This window comes from Anoplophora glabripennis, unplaced genomic scaffold (assembly GCF_000390285.2).
Source record: "Anoplophora glabripennis isolate ALB-LARVAE unplaced genomic scaffold, Agla_2.0 scaffold1, whole genome shotgun sequence".
NCBI lineage: Eukaryota > Metazoa > Arthropoda > Insecta > Coleoptera > Cerambycidae > Anoplophora > Anoplophora glabripennis.
In genome coordinates, this window is record NW_019417028.1 from 2,966,266 (window position 1) to 2,988,016 (window position 21,751).

At 34.5% G+C, this 21,751-nt stretch overlaps 1 protein-coding gene across 1 annotated transcript in view; it reads left to right on the forward strand.

Moving 5' to 3' along the window:
• The window catches only part of LOC108915161 (leucine zipper putative tumor suppressor 2 homolog), a 143,831-nt gene that overhangs the window by 116,194 nt on the left and 5,886 nt on the right, over nt 1-21,751 (forward strand). Inside the window, exon 4 of the mRNA XM_018721160.1 lies at nt 18,636-18,771. Coding sequence (XP_018576676.1) covers nt 18,636-18,771 — 136 coding nt within the window. The remainder of the gene's footprint in view (nt 1-18,635; nt 18,772-21,751) is intronic.

Genomic DNA, 21,751 nt, shown 5'->3' on the forward strand with positions numbered 1-21,751 from the left:
AATAATGGACAATTCTTAACGTTTACTGCTTCTTCGTTATTAATGTAAATTACCGTCCGATTTCTCCTGCCAGTAATCGGATCCACTTACCTAGTTGGGTCTTCTCCTTTTTGTTGTGCGCGAGAACAAACTGAGGATGAGGACTGCTGCCAGCAATTATCCCGTTTTGCATGTTTAAAAAATGTAAATGTTAAATGTCGCCACTCTACACGGTAATTTATCCTTTTAATAGCACGGAAAAATATATCCCTGGATTAGGTAATTGTATAATGGCATGAAGTAAAGCAAAAGAGTTATTTACACCATAAAGGAGGTAAGTCGAGGACGATTTTGCGCCCGAGCAAAGCGGCAAGAATACCCTTTCTATGGTTCCTAATAAGATTGCACAGTTTTTGAAACTAGAACATCCTGAAACATATACAGGTCATTCTTTCCGAAGAACTTCGGCAACGTTACTGGCTAATACAAGAGTATTAGCAATCAACACAATTAGTATATATTAGCAACCAAGACAATGGTGGGTGGAAATCAGCCACAATTGCAGAAAGTTATGTTGCTGACAGTTTAAGTAACAAAAATGAAATAACCAACAGGGTTCTTTACAATGACGTTTCAACTCCAGGTTCTAGTAGTTTGCTGTTTTAATGGGTAATATTGAGCCTTCAGTGACTGAAATGGAGCAGTCAAACCATTTTGAGAAAAATGTCACAATTAGTAAACGCAAGAGGAATAATTATCCATAGCAACTTCCGCTTCTACGGTAAAATCCACTTTCCTTCTTAAAAACAATGTACTTATTAATGTCTATTTACTATAGTGGGAGCAGATAAAATAATTTTGTGCTGTTTACTTAGCGATACCAATTTCAAGCCATATACTTTTAGGTTTTGAATCTTTATTACCAACGTATTGTTAAAAGTGTTTTTTATTCGAAATTCTTCCCTTCTCAGAATATTAACGTTGCAAATAACAAACTTTTCTTCGAAATAAATACATAAATCAAAATATGCAAAGATAACAAACAGTTACAAAAACGGATTAAGGCTTGTAGTAAATTATTCAAATCCGTTTTATTTATAACGAATTATGAATTACAATATTATACAATTATTAATAACCTCCAGGAACATCTGCCTTATCTGAATATAATAGGAACGTTTGTAACAGTTTTGTAAAGAAGATAGCAACATGTAGGTGGTATCGCGGCCGACAGAAAAAAATCAGATACGTAAGTAGAAACATACGTATCACCAACGCGCCATCCTTAGCGGGACGGTATCAGAAAAAGTGTGATTTTCGCACTTAGTCATAGTCATCACCTGCGTTCCGTTGAAAGACACGAAAATGCTTCTTATGAATGGTTTTTTAATTGATTACCCGTATATCCCATTACACCAGTTTGTTTTGTTAAGATGAAAGTGAAGATAATAAATCGTTGTTTTAAAATACTACAGCTCTGAAGAGGAAATGATGTGCGTTGGGGTTCGACAAGAAAATTACGTAAAAACGTCATTTCACAGTGTTACAAGTGTTTCAACAAATGAAAGAAACATTGTAATAATACTCGCCTTATACAGGCTGTCTACCATAAAAGGGTCTCTCCTGTGTATCTCGCTTAATATACGACGCATGTAAGAAATCTTTATGTTTTTTGTTGCATTTTTTGAGGCATTTATGCTCGTAAAAACAAATTTGAGATCCATGGCCAACTTTGTGAGTAATCATAAAAAAACCGGAAAAGTGCCGAAAGTTTAGGATCGTCTAACTTTTTTATTTTAAGAGATAGAGAAAAGTTATTTTTAAAAAATTTCATGGCAAACTTGATATTTTTCACCTGGTGTAAACAGATTTTTAAAATATCGTTTGTAATTTGCTGCACCCTCTACGCGGGCAAAAAAAATGTCACAAAGCAGGCTGTGGCTACAAAACATTGCTTGTTTCTTCTTTCATGCGATATAGTACATGTTGCCTGTATCTTTTATATTTATTAGATTTTTTACAATTTTGGTATAAAAAATGTAAACATATTCGTGTTAACTTAGAAATTGTTGTACACAAGTGTCAACTACAAAAAATTTAAAAAATATATTGTACTTCTTTTAAGGAAAATTCTTTACACATTATTATAATATTGGTTTTTTACTTTAGAGAAAACTGAGCCTTCAACATTGAACAGAGGTTTTCAATAAACTTTTGAGTTAGAATTCTTGATCTTGATACCAAAATCATAGGACCTTACTTATGATGGTAAACTGATGGGTGCCAGATATTGCAGTTTCTTAGCTTAAAAGAAGTACATTATATTCAATAAATTTTTTTTAGTTAGCCTGTTTAATAGGGTTTCTGATTTTTACTTTTTTTCTCGGGACTCGAGAATTCTCGACTAGGAATTCCCGGGAATTCTCGAATTCTCGAGAAATTTCTAAAACTTAAAATAGTCATAATTTTGGTATATACTTACTGCAATGCGAAATATAAACATGCTATTTTACTTAACAATCATTACAATTTATTATTTACTCAGTATTTTTATTAAATACTTATATGTTTCTACTTCTCCCAACAAAACTAAATTAAACTTCGAGTATCTTCTTAAAAACCTTTAACTTGTTTTTTTATTAAACACTTTCATTATACTTGTTTTTTTCAATGTTTTTGAGTCGTAGCTTTCTTCCAATAATTATTAATAATAATTAATCATGCAGTCTTTTAATTAAACAAATAGTAAATAAGGAATTTAACCGAAGAAGTCTTAAAAAAAACAAGCTTTAATTTCTGCTTCCCCTCCGCCACCACCCGTACGATTTTCTTGAATTTCTGGCTTGCATAACTTTTACCACGTTTTAAAGTAGGTTGTCAATGAAAAAAATATTGCAAACTTAGACCTGGTAAGTACTCGGAATATCAAAGGTATTTTTCGAAAAATTAGGCGGGATGTCCCAGTACATTTAGTGTAAATGACGGTTAACTTTGATCGGCTGTAACTACGTAACTAATTGACAAATTGATCTGTTTTTTTTAGAAGCGTCTTTCCAATAACTTTTAAAACCTGCTTTAAAAAATTTGATTTTATTGAATATTCACAAAGTTATTCTAATTATTTATAAGTACAAAAATTCGACCAATGTTTAAACAAGCGCCAGAACTCTCCTAATTGAGGGATACGAATTTTTCAAAAAGAGTTTGAAAGCTTGAAAGCCCTTCTATATGTGATTAAATTTTCATATCTAAGGGCCTTGGGTTTTGCTGTGCAAAATTTTGAAAATTTGCATTTTTTTTTCAAAATCGATTTCAAAATTATTATGCAAAATCTATCTAACCGATTTTGATGAAATTCGGTGTGATGATTCTACATAACATGAAGTTTTTTTGAGCCAAGGATGAAGGTCCTATACCCAACTTAAAGACCTCAAAAAAATCCCTAAAAAGTATTTTTTTTAAACCCCATTTTTGGCGAATTTTTCGATTTTTACAATAATAAAATCGTGATTCATTCGATTTGTAACTAGTCATATTTTGTAAAAAAATTTATTACAAACATTTTTTCCTTTTCCGTTTTCGCCTAAAAGCAACTCTTGAAAAGATACATAATAAAATAGGAAGAAAAATATGACATTTTTCGAATTTTCTAAATATATTGCGCCGCCAAAAGTTAAGCTCACGTTCTTTTTTATGCTCATAGAAAAATTTTCATTTCTAGTGATATTTGAAAACCAAAAAGGCAAAAATCTCCGTGGATAAACGATTCACCCAAATATAGACATTTTGAAACAGATACCGTCTGGACTAGATGAGATAAATAGTCGTTGAATGTCATTTGTGGCAAATATTTATACCAGTTAAACGTCACTATCATAAAAAATATTCCCACGTCACGATACGCGATAACCAGATAACAATAAAGGTAACTTAGAAGTGCTAAAAGCCAACACAGATGCCATTGGAGGTCGTCGACGACACAAACAACGAAAAGGAATCACGAAAAACGTATCAAAATACCCTCTCGACTTAATAAAAACAACATACATAGGACTCCGATTTAAAATGGGACCAAAGGAGGCACGAGAACATTCCCGAGGACGCATTTTCGAACATAAATCGTCTCCGTGTCCTTCTCAAGGAATTCCTCGTCCGGGGGGAATCATCACAATTATTCCCGGGGAATCGCCGGAATGCGAAAAGGCAGACAAGGCGGTGATTGCACACGGTGTCGAGTGGCGAAGAGATCCTGAAATAGAATCCTGTTATTCCGTATATCGCGGTTAGGTGTTGTTTTTTTTTCTACTCTTCTTTTCGTCAGAATGAACGTTCTTGANATTAAGCTCTATTTAATCTTTAGCGACATCTAAAAAATTTTTTTGAGCTGATTTTTTGAGGGGGCTCTTAAAACATGATAAACCAACATATTTTCACAAGACACGAAAAAAAATATTCGTTTTTTTTTTTTTTGGCCTTCCTAATATAGTCTGTCCCAAAATGATGGGACAAAATTCATAGTTTATTCAGTTGAAATTTAAAAAAATCGTTGAAAGAGGTCAATTAGTAAATAGAAATTGTCACTTTTTTGTAATATTTTCTATTTATTTGAGCCATGTTTGACAGACACTACCCATTTTTTTTAATAGTACGTCCTTCTAAAGACGAATTGAACAATATAAGGTTATACCTACTTTTTGTCAGTTGTCAAAAAATTGTCTTTTATGTCATTCTGACGACTATTTTAAATAATCTTATAGTCTGTATTTTCATTATTATATTTATTATATTTATTATATTATTATATCTATTTTCAAACACTCTTCTGTATTTTAAAAAAACGTACCTACTCTATATTAATATTTTTCTACTTGCTTTAAAGTTTTTTTTTCTAAAAAAACACATCGATAAGCACAAACAATCCAACAGAGTACCTTAGGTATAACGTGAATCGTTTTATGTAGTTCCAATTCATTCGTTGTTAAATTATTTTGAAAAATTGTTGCACGTTTAAGCGAAAAACAGATAATTGAAATTTTAATTATGATTGGTTATGGAGATAAAATCCGTAGTCAACAGGAGGTATGTGACTTATTTCACCATAAGTATCCAGACCAGAGAATTAGCAGAGCTACAATAAGTAGAGTATCCAAAAAGTTTGAAGAAACCGAAAGTATAAAAGATTTACTTGGACCAGGAAGGCGAAGAACGGTAAACGAAAATGACTGTCAAAATGTGTTGCTCGTCGTCACTGAAAATCCTCACTCATCCATTAGTTCTATCTCAGCCAACTTCAATTTGTCGAAGTCCTCAATTCACAGAACTCTGAAGTCTCAAATGTGTCATCCTTACAAAGTTAACGTATTACAAGAACTATGGGCAAATGACACAGACAGAAGGTTACAGTTTTGCGAGGAAATTAGAAATTTATTTCAAAAACAACCCAACTTAAAAAATGGCATAATTTTTACTAACGAAGCTTTTTCCTTATACAGAACCGTGAACAGATAAAATACTAGGTTTTGGAGCCCAGAAAATCCGCATTGGATGCAAGAAAAACACACAACGGCCGAATAAAGTGAATGTTTGGGCAGGGATAGTAGAAGATCGCATACTGGGACCTTATTTCTTTGGGGGTAATTGAGAGGCGACATTTATTTTAATTTTTTGCGTTTTCAGCTGATTCCAGCCCTGGAATTAATTTTTCCTAACCCTAACGAGCACGATATGGCTGCTGGTGATGTCTGGTTCCAACAAGATGGTGCCCCTCCACATTTTCACCGATGTAAGAAATTACCTTAATGAAGTTTTCCCAAATCGATGAAGAGCCAGAAGAGGTTGCTTGAATGGCCACCAAGCTCGCACTACATTTTTTTTTGTGGGGTTATCTAAAAAGCAAAGTGTATGTGTACAGACCAGACACTATCGAAGGATTGAAAAATCGTATCAGAGAAGAAGTTCCAAACATAACACCAAATGTTATTCAAAATGTAATTGATGTAACTTTGAACACCGAATTGGGCATCGTGCAATGGTTAATGGGGGGCAATTTGAACGTTTCCTGTAATAAAATAAAAAGTAGGACTAAATTATTGTATTCATTTAATTCCTTAATTTTTTAAAGACTATGACAAAAAAATAGGTACTTATAACCTTATATCACTGAATTCGTTTTTAGAAGGGCTTTCTATTTATACTATAAAATATAGAGCTGGAAAAAAATATGAATTTTTTCCATCATTTTGGGACACTCTGATAAGAATTCTGTTTAACAGAACATAACTGTAGTTTTTTTCCTCGCTTAATTATTTCTCAAAATATTTTCTAGACATCTTAAAAAATCTACTAAAACTGGCCAAAATAATCTTATAAGAATAAAAGTGAAGCAGATGGGAGAAAATTATTCTTACGTCTCTATCCCTGCATCTACACAGGTATAATCTCTGTTTCAATTCAACTTCGAAAAAATTTCCATGAAGCTATTACACCGAAGCAAACAGGCGAGCTCCTCTGTGCCTGCGCCTTGCTTTTAAACACGGTTTTCTATGCTCCGAACTCCATAATTTACCCGCAGATCACTCGGTAAACATAATTACATTTCTGTTTTTCGCGTTCGCTTTTTCCTCGCGTCCGTCTGCGAAGGGGTATGAATTTAAATTGGAAATTATTGCTGTTTCACAATAATGGACAATTCTTAACGTTTACTGCTTCTTCGTTATTAATGTAAATTACCGTCCGATTTCTCCTGCCAGTAATCGGATCCACTTACCTAGTTGGGTCTTCTCCTTTTTGTTGTGCGCGAGAACAAACTGAGGATGAGGACTGCTGCCAGCAATTATCCCGTTTTGCATGTTTAAAAAATGTAAATGTTAAATGTCGCCACTCTACACGGTAATTTATCCTTTTAATAGCACGGAAAAATATATCCCTGGATTAGGTAATTGTATAATGGCATAAAGTAAAGCAAAAGAGTTATTTACACCATAAAGGAGGTAAGTCGAGGACGATTTTGCGCCCGAGCAAAGCGGCAAGAATACCCTTTCTATGGTTCCTAATAAGATTGCACAGTTTTTGAAACTAGAACATCCTGAAACATATACAGGTCATTCTTTCCGAAGAACTTCGGCAACGTTACTGGCTAATACAAGAGTATTAGCAATCAACACAATTAGTATATATTAGCAACCAAGACAATGGTGGGTGGAAATCAGCCACAATTGCAGAAAGTTATGTTGCTGACAGTTTAAGTAACAAAAATGAAATAACCAACAGGGTTCTTTACAATGACGTTTCAACTCCAGGTTCTAGTAGTTTGCTGTTTTAATGGGTAATATTGAGCCTCCAGTGACTGAAATGGAGCAGTCAAACCATTTTGAGAAAAATGTCACAATTAGTAAACGCAAGAGGCATAATTATCCATAGCAACTTCCGCTTCTACGGTAAAATCCACTTACCTTCATAAAAACAATGTACTTATTAATGTCTATTTACTATAGTGGGAGCAGATAAAATAATTTTGTGCTGTTTACTTAGCGATACCAATTTCAAGCCATATACTTTTAGGTTTTGAATCTTTATTACCAACGTATTGTTAAAAGTGTTTTTTATTCGAAATTCTTCCCTTCTCAGAATATTAACGTTGCAAATAACAAACTTTTCTTCGAAATAAATACATAAATCAAAATATGCAAAGATAACAAACAGTTACAAAAACGGATTAAGGCTTGTAGTAAATTATTCAAATCCGTTTTATTTATAACGAATTATGAATTACAATATTATACAATTATTAATAACCTCCAGGAACATCTGCCTTATCTGAATATAATAGGAACGTTTGTAACAGTTTTGTAAAGAAGATAGCAACATGTAGGTGGTATCGCGGCCGACAGAAAAAAATCAGATACGTAAGTAGAAACATACGTACCACCAACGCGCCATCCTTAGCGGGACGGTATCAGAAAAAGTGTGATTTTCGCACTTAGTCATAGTCATCACCTGCGTTCCGTTGAAAGACACGAAAATGCTTCTTATGAATGGTTTTTTAATTGATTACCCGTATATCCCATTACACCAGTTTGTTTTGTTAAGATGAAAGTGAAGATAATAAATCGTTGTTTTAAAATACTACAGCTCTGAAGAGGAAATGATGTGCGTTGGGGTTCGACAAGAAAATTACGTAAAAACGTCATTTCACAGTGTTACAAGTGTTTCAACAAATAAAAGAAACATTGTAATAATACTCCATAAAAGGGCCACTCCTGTGTATCTCGCTTAATATACGACGCATGTAAGAAATCTTTATGTTTTTTGTTGCATTTTTTGAGGCATTTATGCTCGTAAAAACAAATTTGAGATCTATGGCCAACTTTGTGAGTAATCATAAAAAAACCGGAAAAGTGCCGAAAGTTTAGGATCGTCTAACTTTTTTATTTTAAGAGATAGAGAAAAGTTATTTTAAAAAAATTTCATGGCAAACTTGATATCTTTCACCTGGTGTAAACAGATTTTTAAAATATCGTTTGTAATTTGCTGCACCCTCTACGCGGGCAAAAAAAATGTCACAAAGCAGACTGTGGCTACAAAACATTGCTTGTTTCTTCTTTCATGCGATATAGTACATGTTGCCTGTATCTTTTATATTTATTAGATTTTTTACAATTTTGGTATAAAAAATGTAAACATATTCGTGTTAACATAGAAATTGTTGTACACAAGTGTCAGCTACAAAAAATTTAAAAATTTAATGTACTTCTTTTAAGGAAAATTCTTTACACATTATTATAATATTGGTTTTTTACTTTAGAGAAATCTGAGCCTTCAACATTGAACAAAGGTTTTCAATAAACTTTTGAGTTAGAATTCTTGATACCAAAATCATAGGACCTTACTTATGATGGTAAACTGATGGGTACTATATTGCAGATTCTTAGCTTAAAAGAAGTACGTTACATTTATTAAATTTTTTGTAGTCGGCCTGTTTAAAACAATTTCTACATTAATCTACATTTTTGATACAAAAATTATAAAAAATGTAATAAATATAAAAGATAAAACGACATGTAGTACATCACATGAAAGAGGAAAAAAACGAGCAATTTTCTGTATCCACAGTCTACTTCGATGACAATTTTTTTGTCCATGTAGAGAGAGGGTGCAGCAAATTACACAGGATACTTCAAAAATTTGTTTACCCCGGGTGAAAGATATCAATTTTGCCATGAAATTTTATTGAAATAAGTTTTCTCTTTCTCTTAAAATAAAAAAGTTAGACGGCCCTAAACTATAGGTACTTTTCCGGTTTTTTAATGATTACTCATAAAGTTGGCCATGGATCTTAAATTTGTTTTTACAAGCATCATGGCCTCAAAAAATGCAGTAAAAAACATATAAAGATTTTTGATTTACTCATTTGAGAAGAACATTAACCAGGTCCATAAAGATGTACGGTAGGCCGGGGCTGCCCCCAGGGAGGCGTACTGTCTCCCCTGTTATGGGGATTAGTGGTGGACGGCGCACTGGAGGGCCTTAATCGAAAGGGATTTTATACACAAGGCTATGCGGACGACTTGGTCGTTCTCATAGTCGGGAAACATAATATTATCGTTTCAGAACTCATGAAAGAGGCTTTGAAATGGATAGATGACTGGTGTAAGGGGCAGGCACTGTCAGTAAACCCTGACAAAACGGTCGTAGTACCCTTCACTAGGAGAAGAAATTTAACTGGACTCTCTGAACCTATAATAGGGGAGAGGGGCATTACATTTTCCAGGGAAGTAAAATATCTAGGAGTGATACTGGATAATAAGCTTACCTGGAATGCGCACTTGGAAAAAGTGGTGAGTAAGGCGAAGCAGACACTGTGTGTATGCCGCCGCCTTATTGGGAAAACCTGGGGACTGAAACCAAAGATGTCACACTGGTTGTATACGTCGATAGTAAGACCCAGGATTCTTTACGGCGCGGTGGTATGGTGGCAGAAAACACAACAGACCACAGCGAAGGAAAAACTGAATAGAATTCAGAGATTGGCCTGTTTAGGTATAACGGGGGCGATGGCATCGACCCCGACAGCTGCACTAGAAGTCATGCTAAATCTGCCACCGCTGCATATAGTGGTGGAGAGAGAAGCGCGGCTAGCAGCATATCGACTCAGGAATAATAATGACTGGAGGGGTGGTTCCCACTCCAGGATCAAAGATACATCTATGTCGGAACCAATTCTTGGGATGGTATCCGACAAGATGGTTCCAAAGTTTCACTTCCACAAGCCATTTGAGACTCGAATAGAGGATCAAAGCGAGTGGGAGGAAAGGTTTAATACCCTGGAAAGGTGGAGCCTAGTATGGTTTACAGATGGCTCCAAAATGACCAGAGGGACGGGTGCAGGAATATATGGACTCAGACCCAGATGGAGTGCAAGCTACAGTCTGGGGGAGTTCCCTACTGTATTCCAAGCAGAAATCTTCGCGATAATGGCGTGTCTGGCAGAGAATGTACGTAGAGGTTATAGACGTAAACTCATATATATATTCTCTGATAGTCAAGCTGCAATTAAAGCTTTAGCCGCACACAAGGTAAGTTCAAAACTGGTGTGGGACTGTTTACAAATGCTGACTGAACTGGCCACCAACAATACAGTCAGACTGTGTTGGGTGCCAGGGCACAAAGGCATTTGTGGAAATGAGAAAGCGGATGAACTTGCTAGGAAGGGATCCGAGACAGTGTTCATTGGCCCGGAGCCCTTCTGTGGCACATCTCCCAGTGTGGTCAGGCGGGCTCTGGGCAAATGGACAGAGACAGAACATAGGAAATACTGGACTTCAAGGCCAGGACATAGCCATTCTAAGGAGCTTATGGAGTATCCTTCGAAGGGAAGAGCGAATGAGCTACTGAGCTTGAATAGAATCCGGCTCAGGAGAGTGACAGGACTCATAACGGGACACTGTCACTTTAGGAAACATCTACATAAGCTAAAGCTTGTAGACAGTCCAGTCTGCCGAGGATGTGAATCAGCGGATGAAACTTCTCTGCATATCCTGGGCGAGTGCCCGGGATTTGCACGTAGCAGAATGACGCTCCTTGGGAGACCCTATTTGGAACCCAAGGAATTGAGAGAAGTGTCAGCAAGGAAGCTTTTGGACTTTGTAAAAAGGACAAATCTACTTGCTGAATAGGACTAGTAGTGGGACGCACAATAGGCCTAATTAGGCCGCAGTGACATGGGACTTCTTAAAGGATCAACCACTAGATGAAGATGAGATGAGATGAGGTCCATAAAGAAATAACGAAGATATTTCCAGGGTTGACATTCGATCGCACACCTTGTTGGCTTTGCTAAATTCTCTGATTGATCGTGATGTAGATCCGTCGTTGGTTTGGCTTTTGATTTCAGCTAACTCGCACCATTGGAAGCTGTCTCGTGATCGCTGAGCGGTTTCTGTAAAAGCGATTTTCTTGCCAATTCGCAGTGGTTTGGATGAGAGATTGTTTTTGGAGCTTTTCAGGTCTGTACGGGCGACTTCTTTGTACGAATTGGAAACATGATTGAAATTTAAAATAAAAGATATCATTTTCTGCATCAGCATAATGGACCAGTGAATGCAGCAAATATAAATACCCGTTGTAGGACTTAATCTCCAGGGTTCAGACTATTTTCTGAAGAAGATAGCGATATGTTTCTCTCGAGAAATCTAACCCGATGACGTGGCAACTAGCCCGGAAACTTATGGTTCGAACTTAAATCACCTTATAGTTAAAAAGTATCAAATCAAGAATGCAATAAAAACGTGACACCGCCCAAACTATAACGATAATTATGCTAATAACAGCCTCCAGTGTAATTCTTTGACACTATTGGAATAAGTTACGTGCCGGTACGGCGCGCTCGGCCGTCCATAGGAACGTCGTGGGTCTTTTAATGGGCCCTAATAACAGCCTGATGCGTTTTTAATTTTCAAATAAACACCACACTGCCTGCCTGCTCCTCTAGCGTCCTTAATCAGTCGGAGTGAGGCGCAATAAGTTCGCAACTAATTTAATCATGCACGTAGTTGTTCATTATGGAAGGAAAATCTGTAGCTGCAAGATGTTATCTTTGTGTAACGACCAAGAGCGGTCGTTTATCTGGTGGGATAGTGCGGTTTTTACAGAAGTCTCATTTGGAATATTCTTAGAATACAAAACGGTTACCTGCTCATTGCAACAAGAGTGTAAAGTAACAGGTATGATTTAAGTGGTGATTTTGTCGCAAGTTTAGTTTAAAAAAATCATAAAATAGACAGAAGGGTGATAAAATAAAAAACTTTTAGGTATTAAGCAACTGATGGTCTAAAGCAGGGGCGGCCAACCTTTTCAGCGACCGGGCCAATTTTCAGAAATGATATTTGCCACCGGGCCACACACCTAACTTACCTTTTTTTTATAAAACCCTTCCCAGTAGTTGAAATCGTGGTTAAACGGTTGCCAATTCTAATGCAAAAGAAAACAAGAAATATTTATTTTTTTTTTTGAGGAAAATAATATATATCTGAGAATCAAACATATTTATTATATAATTTAAAAATATTTTAGTGAGAAACCTGACTTTGTTTTGCCGAACTAAGTGCGTCAATGTTAATCTCGACGAGCCGGCGAAGCAAGAAGAGCGCCAGAAGAAAGGGCCCTAGCCGGCGGGGCCCAGCCAGGACAAAAGGAGGTCCCACAAAGCGCCTACACCGGCCGCATTTGCGGTCGGGGTAGACGACGGATGGGGCCCACCTACGAAGGCTGTCCAGGCCTACANTTATTTTTTTTTGAGGAAAATAAAATATATCTGAGAATCAAACATATTTATTATATAATTTAAAAATATTTTAGTGAGAAACCTGACTTTGTTTTGCCGAACTAAGTGCGTCAATGTTGATCTCGACTGAGGTTGTTGCTACAAGCAAACAGTTTTCCAAATGAGCATCGGTAATTCGTGTTCTCTCGTGAACAAAGCATGTTTGTAAAACTCAGGATATTTATGCTTATCCAAATACGTTTTATAGAACTCTTCTAAACCAACTTGTTGGAATTTCTCCTTTAACTGAGTATCACAACACATTTCACAATGTTCCAATTGCAATCTTCCAGGTAATAAATTCACGTCTACAGCAAATGGCGTTGCAAATGCACAAAATAGTACATGATGTTTTTTAAAATCCTGAAATCGGTTTTCAAATTCTAGATTCAAATTGGATATCAAAGAAGCGTATTTATCCGCCGCCTCCTGTGTGAGGATGAGGAGTTTACTTACCTACAGAATCTATCAAGGCTTAGTAGCGAAAATATAACGAAACTACAGAATAACACTAATACATAGAACTTTGTTAAGCTTCCGAAGCTTCCCGAAGACTCACTTGGCGACGCATTATACCCGCCCCGCAATCCACGAGGTACATCCACACTTCCCACTGATCTCTCACACATACAAGCTTAGCGCGCGCGTTTTGAAATCAGCTCTTATACATACGGACACGAAATAAACTGTAACGATAGTTTCGTCACTGTACTGAGATACTGCCATAGCGATGTTATGGATAATAAAAGTTTAATTTACAAATTTTCTGTTTTGTTTAAAATTAAATATTATGTTTTCACCCAGCTCCGCGGGCCACAACATAACAACCGACGGGCCGCATGCGGCCCGCGGGCCGCGGGTTGGCCACCCCTGGTCTAAAGTATACATAGGCATTGTATTCTCGAAACCGAGAGAGTCGCACTAAACCAAATATGGAGAGGGCATAGCTAATATAATACGAAACATCGCCTTAATGTTAAAAATGTTGTCACCGCCGTTCTTGGGGGGTGAAAATTCGGAATATTTGAAATTATTCAATTTTCGTGGCTGAAAACATACATAGGTATTGTATTCTCGAAACCGAGACAGTTGCACTAAGCCAAATTTGGAGAGGACATAGCTAATACAATGCGAAACATCGCCTTAAAAATGTTGTCACCGTCGAATACATTTAGTATATAATATGTTTCTTTCGGTTTAGATAACAGTATTTTGATGTCCACTGTATCTTCTACTGTTAAACTGCAATTTTTATATGAGTTTTTATACAAAATATCCTACCTTCTCAAAAAAAAAAAAGAAAAAAATACACTAGCATTAAATTTTCCGCAATCCCTTGTATGTTATATGTCTTTTTCCACCCACAAAATGTTTCATATCCTTTCTCGTGTCACCCTGGGATTTTAAGGAAGTAAACTGAATACGCTTTTTAAAGCATCTTCTGAGTTATTTTTATAAATTATTTTCGTGTGTAAATCTCATTATTTTTATTATTTTAAAAATTCGACTTGCAAAAATGAAGCCGATCTTCCCGCATAATCCTGACCATAACCAGGCTTACCATCGCGGATCGAGGGTCACGCCGCCGCGCGTCCCGCCTTTAGGCGTTTGTCCACGGCCTGCCACGATCGTCCGTCTGACACACTTCGCCGAAGCTGCGGGTGAGTGTCGTGGGGTCGGCCAGAACTAATTGCCGTTGGAGAAAAAAACTTGAAGTACGCGAGCGGTCTTTCCTGTGGGAAAGACTTACCCTGACGAAAAAAATGTTTTTTTCGACAAGTTTGACGGCAAATATGAACGTTCAATTTCGTAACGACAAGGTTATTATCCTCCCAAAGTTACGAGAAAACGCGTTTAAGGGGAAGAATGACAGCATTGACTGCTCGTGTATGGCCAGCCAGAGTCCGTTTATTGTTGTCGGGAGCCTTTCAAAGGGTTCGCGGGTTCTACTGCGGTCTGGCATTTATTTAGCGTATTAGTTGCGGGGTACTAAAATGAATTTCGACCAGGCCTTTGCCGTAAATTACTTCTCCAATTACAGCATAATGGCTCTTGGATAAGGTTGATTATGTTCGCAATCCCGTTTAATTTTTCTCACAGGTATTGGCTGTCAGAGAAAAATAAATATTTGTTCACAAATAGAATTCACGTCTTTTAGGATTTATTTAACCGTATTTAATTTTTTTTCATTAGTGGTACTAATTTTACTAACTAAAATAAAAGGATACCTTCTGGCAGCGCAAAAAATCAACGTAATGAGACATAGACAAATTACTGCGCATAAAATTGTGTTAATATGAACAACTTTCTTGTTATTACCTGATATTAATATCTTGAATAGTAATCATAAAATTTAAATTTGAGCGGAACAACACAAATGTAATAACGTTATTAATATTAATATTAATGTGCTTGATATATGAATATATGTTAATATAATAACTAATAATCAAGTAAACAGTGTTATTAACCTTTCCTTTTAGCAAACCTATCCATTATCTCGTGCAAAAACCACAAATTTGCATAAAATAAGACAGATTTAATACGAGTGTTTGCTAATTTTCTTATTTACTCTTGTTAATTTGTTACTCAAAGTCCAGTAAAAGTCGTAACTCGACCTTTAACAGGTGGAAATAAAAGAACCGAGATGTTTACAAAATAGGGCGTATTTGTAAGGGTCGTTACCAGTGGCGGCTCTTAGCTTACAAACCAGGGAGGGCGGAAAAATTTAAGTACGAAGTATTGAAAAAAAATTAAATATAATTATTCATCATTTTTATTCTTCTGCTTTTTTCCGAAATAAACTTTTCAATTTCTTTTTCATTAAAGTTTGGTACTTCTCGCATACATCATTGATTTTTCAATAGATACTCTTTAAGATTGAGTTTATGAAAACGCCATACTTTTCCGTACTTTCTAAATGAATCGGTATACTTAAAAAATTCTTAACTATAGTTGTTTATTAAATTGCAATCTTTTAGATATTGGGAATATTCGTGGGAAACAGTTGGCAATAACGTCATAGCTACAATAACGTCATAGCTACTATTTTAGGAATCCTCAAAAATTAAATTTTTGGCATTAAGTGGAACCTACCTATTCCTTTTTGACACCATAAGTTAAATTTGTGATCTTTGTTTTTGTTTCTTCATAACAAAGACGAGGCGTTAAGTTCGAAACACTTTGTTGTAAAAAATGTTTTTTCCATTTCTTTATCATTATAAACCATAGAAAATAGATTTCCAGTTTAAAAATCATAGAAAAATTAATAATACCATACAATTTCCTTTTAATGTACTTTTCACAACTTGGCAACAACACATTTTATTTAATTACTTATTGTACCTATCGGGAAACTTAAAATAATAAAAAATTCAAGTAAAGTCTTTACAAACAATTTAAACTTCTTTAATCTTTTAAAAAACCCGCAAGAAGCAATACGTAAATAATAAATGTTTACACCACACCTGAACAAATTAAGGTTTAATAAGGAAAAAAGCCGTGAATACTACTATTTAGCTACTATTTAGTTACGGTCGGACTAAAAAGAGCCCGAACTGCATCGTAAACCATGACCACCGCTGTAAACACTTTACAGATGTACGAGCGAGCTACGCAAAGCCCCCATATTCAGAGAAAAAAAAAATAGATTTTTGAAAAACCGGTTTTATTTTATAAAATATTGTGAAGATTTACAAAAAAATATATCTTGGTTATCACTTCCTTTCTGTTAATCTTTTGGAAAATTTATTAATTTCATTTTGATTTAAAATTAAGAAATATTTTAATAAAACCAATAAAAACATCCTTATTTACACTGCCGCAAAAATGCTAGTAGAAAACTTTAGTGCTTCAGCCACGAAATTTGAATAATCCCAAATATTTCGAATTTTCACAACCAAGAATGGCGGTGACAACATTTTTAAAATTAAGGCGATGTTTCGCATCGTATTAGCTACTATGTCCTATACAAATTTAGTTTCGCACAACTCTCTCGGTTTCGAGAATTCAATACCTATGTATGTTTTCAGCCACGAAATTTGAATAATTCCAAATATTTCGAATTTTCACCCCCAAGAACGGCGATGACAACATTTTTAAAAATATGGCGATGTTTCGCATGGTACTAGCTATGTCCTGTACACATTTAGTTTCGCACAACTCTCTCGGTTTCGAGAATTCAATACCTATGTATGTTTTCAGCCACGAAATTTGAATAATTCCAAATATTTCGAATTTTCACAACCAAGAACGGCGGTGACAACATTTTTAAAATTAAGGCGATGTTTCGCATCGTATTAGCTACTATGTCCTATACAAATTTAGTTTCGTACAACTCTCTCGGTTTCGAGAATTCAATACCTATGTATGTTTTCAGCCACGAAATTTGAATAATTCCAAATATTTCGAATTTTCACCCCCAAGAACGGCGATGACAACATTTTTAAAAATATGGCGATGTTTCGCATGGTACTAGCTATGTCCTGTACACATTTAGTTTCGCACAACTCTCTCGGTTTCGAGAATTCAATACCTATGTATGTTTTCAGCCACGAAATTTGAATAATTCCAAATATTTCGAATTTTCACAACCAAGAACGGCGGTGACAACATTTTTAAAATTAAGGCGATGTTTCGCATCGTATTAGCTACTATGTCCTATACAAATTTAGTTTCGTACAACTCTCTCGGTTTCGAGAATTCAATACCTATGTATGTTTTCAGCCACGAAATTTGAATAATTCCAAATATTTCGAATTTTCACAACCAAGAATGGCGGTGACAACATTTTTAAAATTAAGGCGATGTTTCGCATCGTATTAGCTACTATGTCCTATACAAATTTAGTTTCGCACAACTCTCTCGGTTTCGAGAATTCAATACCTATGTATGTTACTGTGCATACATAATTTGAGGTGTAAATGTGCTTTATTATGGATAAAGATAGATAGTTTATTTTCCAAATAAAGTTTGGAGGGACTTACTAAAATTATACCCACTGTTTAATTCAAGTAAGGAGCCATTTATGTCAAAAACCATGCTGCCAGCCCACAGATTGATTTGTTGTAGATTGAAGTGAAGTGGGAGCGTTTAAAGCATTTATTATAAATTAATTGCGAATTAAATTAATCTTGTAGCATTATTTTCCTTTTATGAATGGGCTCATTATCGTTTAAAACTAGCACGCAGTCTCGATTATAAAAAATTCAATTTGGTCTTACCATATTTGTCCAAACGTAATTCAAAGTGCAAGACATTAAAAAGAAACGAAGATAACAAAGTGTAGATATGTTTCACATGTAATCAGTCTGCTGACTTAAGCATTATGAGAGTACCTATATTATATGAGTGAATAATAATAATTCTGAAGGTGAACTGAACAATCATCACGTTGTGTGGTAGATATAGGGTGTCCCAAGTAATGAATTATACATGGCGTTAAACTTACCAAGATGATCCATAAAGATCTGCGCTATTTATTCTTTCCGTTTTCCTGCGAAGTTTCAAGTTAGACACACATGTAGTTGCCTGTTTGTGGCATTTGAATTTCTCAAAAAATGTCAAAAATTGCTTGCTTTACACAATCGCAAAAACGAACAACCAAACGCACGCATCTGAATCTGCGCAGTGCGCACATACTTGACACATATGTGTCAGGTCGAGAACTTTTTAAACTACCCTCGTATAACAACTTTTTTTTCTAGAATTTCATTTCGTTGGATAATTTCGAACAACGTGTATGTTCCCATTTGGTCAATTTGTACGGTGACCCCTCAGGTGTTTCTGTTAATGCACACGTAACCGGCGTAATATCGTTTTACTTCTTTTGTTACAGGGTAAGGTGGTAATCCGACCCATAGCCTTCAAACCGGCAGCCATGACGCCTTCAGCCAGATTCGGTATCAGCGGAGAGCGATACGGTTCGACGCCCATTCTCACCAGGCCCGGATCAAGATTGACCCTCTATGGAAGTAAGTCTTATCCTGAGAAGTTTTTTTATTCAAACCTGCTTAAAAAAAGTCGATACGACAGCTTTATAGTTATTTAGATACTTTATTAAATATACCTAATGGCATAAAGCGTGAAACTTTTTTCAAATGTTTCTAGTTTTTTCGCGGATGTTTTGAAAAACGTGTTAACAACGTAAGCCAGAATTTCCTTATTTATTAGATAAACCCATCGGGTTTTTTATTTATTGAAACATACAAACCTTTTTGCAAATGTTTGCAAAGTATTTTTTCAGTGAAAGATACAAACCTTTTGCAAATGTTTTTTCGCTGATGCTTTGAAAAACGTGTTGATATAACAAGCGATTATTAGATTCTTTTTCAAATAAGCGATGGTTTTTGGATTATTATTTGGTAAATTTTACATTTTTATTAAACATACGTTGGTCTTTATTATTGATTATATCCAAAAAAACAGGGTTAAAAAGAACTATGACGTTCAAGCAATTTTATATCATGGTTCAGTGTCATTTTAGATGAAAAAACAGCGGAGTTTTATTAAATTAGAGAGTGGAAATTAGAGATAGGGGTGAAAATGCACCCCTTTCAGTTTTTTAATTGTAGCTCGAAAACGAAGCAAATTTTCGCTTTAGTTCATAGGAAAAATTATTTAGAGAATTGAATTTTCCATCGAAATGGCTTATTTAAAAAATTTAAAAGGAAAATTTTATGCAAAAAATCGTAAATAAACAATTTGAAAAAAGCAAAAAATTCAATTTTTTGATTTTTTTTTTTACTTTCTTGCCTCTAGTTTTTTTTGAGTAAAGAGAAAAAAAAGGATAACATTTCCTTAAAAAAAAGAGGTTGTACAGTATTTTTGGATGATACTGATATGGTCGTTCAAACTTAGCTAATTTTTCGATTTTCGTCGCGTTTACCCTTGTTTTATTTTTTGCAAAAGGATCAGTTTATTAAAAAATTTAAAATAAAAATTTAAATAAAAAAATCGATAATAAACAATTTAAAAAAAAGTAAAAAATAACATTTTTTTTACTTTTTTGACTAATTTTTTTTAGTAGAAGTAGGTAAAGAAAATTGCTGTACAAAAAACTAGATGAGATTCCCTTCAAAATAATGCGTTTTCAAAACTGACCGGTCTAACTTAAATATTTTTTAGATTTTCGTCGTTTTTAACATAAATTAGTCAAAAAAGTAAAAAAAAAAATAAAAAATCTTAGATTTTTGCTTTTTTAAAATTGTTTATTAACGATTTTTTGCATAAAATTTCGATTGATTATAAGATTACAAACCTTTTTGTAAATAACAACCTGCTATTATTATATTCATATTTCGAATGAGCGCTTGTTTTTTTACCTATGTTTGTGGAAAAATGTCCATTTGTATTAAATACAATTAAATATATATTTTTTGTTCAATGAAAAAGACAAATATTTTGCAAATGCTTCAAGTATTTTTTTGCTAATGCTTTGAAAAGCGTGTTAACATAGTAAATAAGCCATGTTTTTTCGATTGCATAGCCACACAAAAAAAAAGTTGTGCGTACATTTTTAATGCGACATATGTTATCCGTGGTATTTTTGCCTCCTGAATCCGGTGTCAGAATTGAGCTATCACATCATAGGAATTCCCTAACCTCAAAAAACCGGTCAAAAATAGCAAAAATTCACGAAGTGATAGGAAAAATACAAAAATTTTTTTCTTTATTCAAATGTTCATTTATATAGTTAAGACTTCGCCGAACGTGAAAAAGGTCCTTTTTCTAACCTTAAAAAACGAATCAATAAAGGTCAGAAATCACGAATTCTCAAAAATAACAGATTCGCGCCAAATTTGGTCTGCGGGGGTTTTCTGGGTCGCTGATCACGGATTCGAGGTCAATTTTTATAAAACTCAAAATAGCGGATCCAAGATGGCCGACCAAATTTTCAAAAAATAACTCATTCGCGCTAAATTTGGTATACGGGAGTTTTCGGGATCGTTGATCACGGATTTGGCAAAGTTTACATTTTTATTAAACATACGTTGATACCTATTGGGAATTTCATTCGATGCAAGACACAAACCTTTTTGTAAATCATTTGGAAGTAATTTTTCACTGATATTTTGAAAAATATATTAACAACATTACAAACGGTTGTCTGTCTTTTATCAGTGTGAATGTATGATTGTTTTGTTGTTTATTTTGTAAAATTTCAATTTTTTTATTTTGCAGCTATCGTTTTTGTTTTAGGATTTTTCTGAAATGTCAAAATATCAAAAATTAGTTAAATTAACCCTTACGGGAGAGGGTTCCATTTACAAAATTATTTTGTTTAAATATGACTGTGAAAGAAAATGAGTTTATGAAAAAATAAACATTATTAGTGGTCGAATCATTATAAAGTAGGTTTTATCCTGGGGATTTTTTTTATTCAAACTTGCTTAGAAAAATCTCCCTATGAAAACCTTATAAAATCTATATTTAACATGCCTGAATGGAATTTTTAGTCACTAACACTTTTTCAATATTTCATCACGTTTTTTCGCTTATGTTTTGAATTATGTAACAAAATAAGAGCGATCATTTTTTCTTTTCAAAAGAAAATCTTTCCGTACAGTAAAATTTCACATTCTAAAGAGAATGTAAAGACAGAGTAATCCTTTTACTCTTTTTAGATTTTTTTGCTAGAGAGAATATGATATACAGAGCGTTCTTGATAAAGTTTAATAGTATATTCTACTTCACAAATCAATAAAACAAGTTCGCTTCGCTTTCAATATATAGGATATTGGATTTTAGAAAATATGTAACATTTATTTAAGTAGATATCTCTGAAGATGCTTAACAAATATAAATGAAACTGGTCCACAGATCTTGTGTACCAACTTATATTTAAACAAATGTGATATACGTTTTTAAACTTTAACTTTTAAACACCCTGTATCTCGAAAACAAGACGTTTCGTACACATGTTTACATAAACTTTTTTATTGATTTGTGACG